Source organism: Camarhynchus parvulus, chromosome 7 (genome assembly GCF_901933205.1).
Source record: "Camarhynchus parvulus chromosome 7, STF_HiC, whole genome shotgun sequence".
Taxonomy (NCBI): domain Eukaryota; kingdom Metazoa; phylum Chordata; class Aves; order Passeriformes; family Thraupidae; genus Camarhynchus; species Camarhynchus parvulus.
In genome coordinates this window covers 33,718,903-33,727,227 of record NC_044577.1, presented here as the reverse complement: position 1 = coordinate 33,727,227, position 8,325 = coordinate 33,718,903, and the positions used below count along the sequence as shown (strand labels likewise).

The window sequence follows — 8,325 nt, the reverse complement described above, 5'->3', positions numbered from 1 at the left end:
ATTCGGGGTATATACAATTAATTATTTCACACATAATTATTCCTGATATTACTCTAACTGTGATAACTTAAAGCATTTGAAAAAGCAGACTGCAATATTCTTCTTTTTTTTTTTTCACAGAAGATCTTTCCCTTGGTATTCTTTTGCTAAATAATATGTAAAATACTGACACCTAATGTTAACTTCCAGTATTATTCATTTTGCAAAACTTTTACTTCAGGTAGAGAAAGACCATGTGAAACTGGTGCTTATGCTGCAATTTTGTTTCAGTAAAATGAGTAAACTGCAATATAGGCTTCCCCTCACTTTTTGGAAATAATTTTCTTAATTTATTTTTATATATATATGCCCCTATAAATGCAAAGAGCTTTCAGTTTTATTATCACAAGTCACAAGTAAAAAAGAGTTGAAATAAGTGAGTTTTGATGGACTGCATTTAATCAAATCAGTTTATTTCAAAATAGTTGAAATAAGTGAGTTTTGATGCACTGAATTTAATGAAATCCATCAAATGGAACACAAATACATATTTGTAAAGTCAATATTTGCACCTGTAGCCTGAAATGATACTAAAAGATAAAATATTATCAAAAATTTATTATTAATCTGTTAGCCTTTGAAACCTGAACTGCATATATCCAGTACTTTACCTACTACGTGGTTCAGTTTCCTCAAACAGAGACACAAAAAATTATTTTCACAGTGTGTGAATCAAAGGTGGATCTCAAACTTCTCAAAAATCACTGTTTATCTCCCCAGAACTGCCAAGACAGCTTGTCCAAACCTGAGGTCTAGATGCTGTTTAGAAAGAGATTTTGGGATTCTTACTCCTCTGGGGTTTGAGCTGATATTAGAATAAGGTGTTTTACAATGTTATCTACATCCATATCTGAATTTAAGCTTGCCTAACTTTATAGGGAAGATGTTAGAGTGAGCTGGCATTTGCACACAAGTGCAGCAAAGGCACTGACACTGAGTTCAACCCCTTTTCAACACTGTGGACATTTTTATATTCAGTGCTTTTTGCATCAACTGTCGCTTTATGGGAAACCGCCCTTCTCTGAGATCAGATCAAGTAGCTGAGCTGCAGGTGCAAGGACAAAAATAACCCCACAAAAACACAGATACCTGGCCTGCAGCATGATCCAGCTCAGCTGAACCGAGATGACGTCAGTGCAATCAAAACCTCTTGAGTGAGACAGAGCTTTCCAACTGATTAAGACTCCTGTGCTATTCTTTATAACAATATTCTGGTTAAAGGAGCTCTTCCTTCTCTTCACAAGCACTAAAAATACCAACAAATGCTGGTATTTTGCAGTTCTTTCAGCTTTCCCCTGCATATTACAACCAATGAAATAGGCATCAGCGCAGCAAGGGTTTTAGCACTACATATTTTTGGGGAATTTTAGAGAACAGGCAGGTGCTGCGAAGACCTTTGGGTTTCCTTGTGCTGCAGGAGGTGCTGTAAGGGTGGGAAAGTTTCAACCAGCAAAAGTAACTCTAAGAGAAACTAGAGAAGACTTCCCCTCCCCCAGAATCCTTCCTCACTCTTGAAGTAGAATAAAAAATATCATAGAATCCGAGCAGTTTGGGTTGGAATGGATCTTTTAAAGGGTCCCCCTGCCATGGCAGGGACAGCCAGAGCAGGCTGCTCAGAGCCCCATCCAGCCTGGCCTTGAATGTTTCCAGGGATGCACCCACCACCTCTCTGTTCCAGCATAAGAAACTGCTTTCTTATATCTATCCTAAATCCATCCTCCTCCAGTTTAAAACCACCCCCCTCGTTCTACCACACCAGTTTGTCCCTGTCTTTATTACAGGCTCCCTTCACATATTCAAAGCACTACTGGATGCAATTTTCTAAGTGTTTCATACCAAAAATGAGACACATTGAACATCATCAGAGAGGAAGTTTCAGCTGATTCTTGGAAAACGCTGCGTGAATAGCTGCAGACTTTAGGGCTTAATTGCCAATTATGCCAAGGTGTTATTTATGCCTTAAAACAACTTTGGATAAAGAGTTGCTGAAATGTAAGCAGTTTTTCTACGCTGCTCATGCCTGCCTGGTGCAAATCTCTGTAAAAATTCGGGCCACACGGTGAGCTAACAATGAGATGTTTTGCTGCTGCTTAAAGAGCTCAGGGTTCATTTTGCCTAATCCCAACTAAGCCTCACTAAAGCTGCAGGGAGTGCTCCTACAGCCCTTCACGCTGCCTTACACGGGTCTGCAACTCCACTCAGCTTCCTCCAGCTCCTCCTCTCCAACAGGACTACCTAGAAAGATAAAATGGTTTGTTTTGGCCAACTGTATCACACCAAAGAAGGTATCTGCAATGTAAATTCGTTCTTCAATTAAATCATTCATTGAAGCAAAATTTCAAAATATTGGGCCCTTTGAAAAACTTGGTGTGCAGCAGTCAGGAGTTTTGAAACAATTGTTCAAGTTCCACTTTTCAAGTATACCCTGTACTTTAAATAGAATTACTAAATTAAAAATGTAAATTGGACTGTATCTTTTAATAGTTGGTGATTTGTCTATTTTCCACATTTTATTATGCATAATTTTTATAATAAAGAAGGGATTTTTTTCATCCCTGTTCTAGTTGATAGCAATTTTTCCATGCTTCTCAAGGCTAATGTAATAAAACTACATAAAATGTTTAAGAAGAGCCCCATTAAAATATACAAAGCATACTAATTCATGAAGTCAAAGTCAAAGCAGAGTGGAAATATGAGCTTTAATAAAACTATGTCTGTTGTAAATAACTATTCAAGCACAGTCATTTTTTGCAAATTGCATGGGATATAGCTCGGTCTACTCGAAGCAAAGAATCACTCAGCAGGATAAATGCATCTTAGTCAGAAATAGATTAAAAGGTACAGCTGAGCCATCAATAAGAAGCAGATAGCACAGTATTATTTGCTGTTTGTTTTGAAGATGTAATTGCAGATCCCAGGATTTCAATAAATCTGTGCACATCAAGGAAGGAATTGTAGAGAGGAACTGGGGCAACGCGAAGAGCGTTTGGTTCCCGCATGTCGCACTGCAAAACAGAGAGGGAACATTCAGTAAATTCAGGTCGCCTCTTGTCTATCTGTCAGGCTGTATTTTTAAATGCCACAACTTGTCTTCAAGGAGGAACGACTGGACTGACAAGGAAGCACATGTAAAACCTTTGGGATGCTCAAGGAGCTACAGTGAGGAGCATGATTGTGAAAAATTCAGTAAGAAGAGTTGTTTTGCCTAAAAAAATGATGGGCAGGACTTTAGTAGTGCCATTGAGGGCTTCAAACCACCTATGTAGCCCCAAAATTCACTTTAATGCCTATAGCAGCCCAGAGTGGAAGAGGCACAGAGGTGACCAAAAAAAAAGCACAAACCCCCCCCATTCCAATAGGTGAGTGTCTTGCTCTAAAGATACAGGTAATGGGGAGGCATTGCAGTATTTTTCTTCCCCTCCCTGTGATTTTGAACATTTTCCTGAAGATAATAATCTCTTATATTCGAAAAATATCACTGCATTGCAAAGACAAGCCAACTGTGTGAGGCCCCATGCCCTGTTAAAAGCAGGAGTTCCTGGAATTCCCTGGCAGCACCAAAGCAGCAGCAGCATATGTAACCTAAGAGAGGTGCCCTTTGGGGAGACAAGTGACCAGCAGAAATAAAACTGATATCTCATTTATATGGCATTATGCTATCAGCCTCACCTCCCAGCACATCTAAATCACCCAATCTACAGCCCTAAATTTCCCTTTTATTCTCTTGGAGCAGTGCTCGATGGTAACTGTGCTATTAGAAGGAAGTGGCTGCTTTTTCTGAGTGCTAAAACACATCTCTCGGGAAATGGCAGCTTTTCCATTGCTCCATCTCGATGTCTCCCAAAGCTTTTGCCCACTTGTGGATCAAAAAGGGGACTGATGTAGGTTCAGAGCTCCTTGTCATGTAAATCTGTAGCTGTGCCTCCCATCCTAATGCACCCATGATACAGCTCTAACCCCAGCAGTGACTCCAGGACTACTGGAAATAGGGCAATAGTGAAAGGGCAATACAGCAACAAATAATACAAGAGATAATTTATAGAATAACTCTATGTATTTGACTGCTTGCACAAGTAAAAATTGAATTGTAAGAAATCGTCATCAATCCTAGTGGGTTTTTTGCCTTACATGACACTACATTTGAATAAAAGCAAATTAATAGTTTGTTACTTGTTAAGAAGATGAAGTCTGATTTACTTACAGCCACTCCTCTCTTCTCCAGCTCTTTAAACACAGATTTGATTGGAAGGGAAAACGACAGAGTGAGCTGGCATCCTCTCTCCTCAATCTGAGATGGTGTGATTATTCTTACAAAGGGCTTCTCTGGATTTGTTTTGTCCTCACTGTAGTAATGCTTTATCAGATATTCCAGGTAACCAGTGAGTAGAACAGATTTCCTCCTCAATGCTTTCATTGTGGTTTGACTAAAAACCTGTGATGATTTGAAATCATTAGAATGAGAACGTGTTGCTGTAGAAAATGAAAAGGAAATAAAGATAGATTTCCATATACATTATCACTGGAATCAAGTAGTAACACCAGCGAGACATTTCACATAAACATGGCAGGATTGGGCTTTGGAAAACACAGGATAATGTTATGCTTTAGATAATGACAGATATTTGTGCCTACTGTTTAAAAGTTTCATGCACATCTGTGTCTGCAGAAATAACTTGAACACAAAGCCAGTTTGCTCAGAGAGCATTCCTCTGCATGTCTAAGGAGAATCCAAAAACCGCCTATAGGTGCAGAATGAAACTCAAAATCACATGAAAGTTTTCCCTTGCATGTACCTTTACTAGACACCTTCTCACTCTCTACAACTCCTCAGAAGGAGGGTGTAGCCAGGTGGGGTTTGTTCTCCTCTTCCAGGAAACAACTGATATGAAAAGAGGGAACAGCCTCAAGTGGCACCAGGAGAGGCTTAGTTTGGATCTTAGGAAGAATTTCTTAACTAAAAGGGTGGTCAAGCACTGGAACAGGCTGTCCATGGCAGGAATCACTGTCCCTGGGAGTGCTCCAAACCACGTAGGTGTGGCACTTGAGGACATGGTTTGATGGTGATCCTGGCAGTGCTGGTTTAATGGTTGGACACAATGATCTTGGAGGTCTTTTCCAAACTAAATGATTCTACTAACCAAATCCAAGGGCCAAGACTGAAACATCGTGACTGGTGTAGAAATTCTTGTCTGTGAAAGTACAAAATGTGTATTAACATTGACTTTATATACATGTATACAAAAATTGACTTTTAACTTTAAGTCCTGTGCAGGCTTGCTCTCTCTAGTCCACATGAAGAAAAAAAAAAAAACACATCCACTGAATTATTTTTCAGTAGCTTTATGCTCCTGCACAGCTACAAGAACCAGTGAGTTTCAGGCCCTCAAAATATCATGAGATATTAAAAAAAATGACTGCTTGAAAATGGTAGTGCTCTTTGGCCACAGAAACAAGACCAATGTGGTAGAGGAGTTTGGGAGCAGAAGGTGAGACAGATTCTGCTTTTGCTCTGGAAAGGCTCCGTTACAGGGAGTGATGGAAATGCAACCCCAGAAACAATTTACCCCTGCCTTCCTCAAACCTCCCTTTCCTTCTCCCCATGGAATTAGCTGCAGGGGGAAAATGACAAGGATACAGACATGCAAGTGCCCAACAGCCACTTCACATCACATCCTGGCACATCAATGCTTGTGGACAGCTCTCTCCACTGACTGCAGCTGCAAATCAGAGGCAAGGCAGTGCCCTGGATGAAAATCCATGATCCTCACTCTCAAGAAATTACTGTTCCACACTAGAAAGTAACGATTTTAAGATTACTTATATCATAACCTGGAAAAGCATAAAGAGAGGTACCTGAGGAATCCTACTCAAAATACACCAAATTCTGGTTTCCAGCAGCATCTGGACATCATTGTTTTGTAGAACATCCCAAATCTCACTCCCTGATGCTATCACAGCCACTAGATGCTGCACAAAACCAAGAACCCTGCATTTTGTGCTTGTGAAATGGAATGTGGATGCTGTGAGACAGACTTTGCAAGGGAATAAATGCGACAGGGACCAGAGCCACCAGCAGCCAGCAGCTGCGCAGGTCAACAAAAATCTAGAGGTGCTGTGCTTCCCTGTCCACCCAGGCAGGCAGAGCAGACACAGGACTGTTCAGTGCATTACTAGAGGGAAAACAGACCTGCCTCCTGTTCCTCCAGGATTTGCAGGAGTATGAGGGATGGATCTCCTTAGGCTGCATGCAAAAATCTGCTTCCACAGGCTTTGTGCAAGGAATACTTGGTCTCCTGGGTGAAATTTTTTGAAAAAGGTCTTTAAAATGTGTCTGTAGAGCGCTCCCCTTTTTTCCATAAAAGGCAGCAGCTAGTGCCATAACAGTCACTTTAAGCATTATTGAGGAATAACATCCATTAACACTTGCAGTTTTCATTGTTTCCATTGGAAACACTGCCTTCTGCTTAATGTGTCCCAGTGAAGGTGGCATGCAATTTCACTAGCCATCTCTTGCCAGACATGAAAACTACTTTGTTTCCCACTGTATTAGAGCAATTAGCACTGGGAAATCCTGGCTGTGCCAAAAGGTAATGTGGGCAGGGGAAGGGGAGGCAGTGGAAACTGCTCAGCCCTCATTGTTCCAGGCTCCCTGCAGTGGGCTAAATGACACCAGCCCACACAAACCCGAGCACTCACAATCTGGGTCATGGCAGAACAGCTTTCAGCTTATCTCCAAGGTCACATAAAATTTAAAACAATATAGTGGATGTTTAAGGATTAAAAAAAAAAAATAAATTGTCAAGCAGAACAAGAAGCATGGCTGTGCCCTTTGCAGTCCTTCAGTGTTGCATGTAAGATGGAGAGATCATAACTGGCAATTTTCTGACTTTGTTTGCTTAAGTTGCTCTTTTTTCAGTAAATACAGAAGAGGGATGTGGACCCTGCTCTTTGTTCCAGCATCAGCTCAGCCATTCCACTAGAATTAACGAAATGCTAACTGGAAATAAATTTCTGCCATTTGTGCTGGTGGCAAAACCTTGCTACCCAAGGCTGCCTTGAAAACCAGCTTAAGGATGATTTTATAGTAGAATATATTGCACACAGCAGGTAAATCTCAGTAACACCACCTTTTTAAGCCACAGAGACTGAGTCCTGATTTCAGGGGTGAATCATCCTTAAGAGGAACGCTGAAACATCTTGATATGAAACACAAGTGTTTGGGGAACAGCTCCGTGCCCTCAAACAGGGGCGGGCTGTGCTCTCCAAAGCAGATCAGAGGCTTTCAGCACATGGATCAGACCTTCAGAGGAGGAATTAGCTCTGTATGGCAGGATTACCCTTCCCACAGCCACAGCGTCAGTCATTCACACAGAGATAGGTCAGAGATGGGGCTCTGCTCCTTTGACCACCAGAAAACTAATGATTCAATGAAAGAAAAGACAGCTTGGAGCTATGCCACACTCATGGATTGCCCTTTTAGGAAACATTTGCTGATAGTTTCTGTCTCTTCTGCTTGTAACCAAAGGCAGAACAGGTTCCTTAAACCACTGGATCAGCGGATCCAGGACAGCCAGGACACCTAATTTTCTTTCATGAAAAATATAAGTCTGGTTTACTGGTGGAATATATGAAGCAGCAGCTCTGAATGCAACTTTTCAGACTTGCATGATTCCTTTGCAGGAAGATGCTGAGCATAATCCTTCCCATGAGTAGTACTTAGACAAGGCACTGTTGCACTTGGTGATCTCAGAGATCTCTCCCAACTTTAATTATTCTGTGATTTTGAGTCCTGAATATTTCTATGGGATAAAGGTGCTGTTTGTACTGAGCTCCTACAAGCAGGGACAAACACATTGCCAGAGTTCAGGTTTGGAGGTGCAAACCTCAAATAGTGTTGGCCCAACAGGGTTCTCCAGCAGACTTTGTGAGAGACATGGGGAGATGAGCATATTCATTAAAGACCTTGATTTCTCAGGGCTGGGGGTTTATTTTGATGGCTTTTCATTACTTCTCCCCTTGCATGTTCAAATATTTCACAGGTTTCTTTAAGGGAGACAGCAATAACACACGTAGCATTCATTAAACATTTTTATACCCTTAAATTCAGGCTCAAAGTAAAGCAATTACTTACCTCTAAACTGGCATGCAGAGCACAGACCAGTAAAATTGGAGGATTTGATAACCGGAATCCATTAATTCCTTCACTTAGTAGTAATTCTGGAAAATGAATAACTTATATTAGTGTTTTTGATTTCTTCATTTTAATGGATTGGACCTTATCTTGAA

At 40.9% G+C, this 8,325-nt stretch overlaps 1 protein-coding gene across 1 annotated transcript in view; it reads right to left on the bottom strand.

Moving 5' to 3' along the window:
• Nucleotides 1-2,891: 2,891 nt before the first annotated feature.
• KYNU (kynureninase) overlaps nucleotides 2,892-8,325 on the bottom strand; it is a 53,436-nt gene continuing 48,002 nt past the window's right edge. The window contains exons 11-13 of the mRNA XM_030952524.1: nucleotides 8,171-8,256; nucleotides 4,241-4,471; nucleotides 2,892-3,044 (exon numbers count right to left, since the gene is read on the bottom strand). Coding sequence (XP_030808384.1) covers nucleotides 2,892-3,044; nucleotides 4,241-4,471; nucleotides 8,171-8,256 — 470 coding nt within the window. The remainder of the gene's footprint in view (nucleotides 3,045-4,240; nucleotides 4,472-8,170; nucleotides 8,257-8,325) is intronic.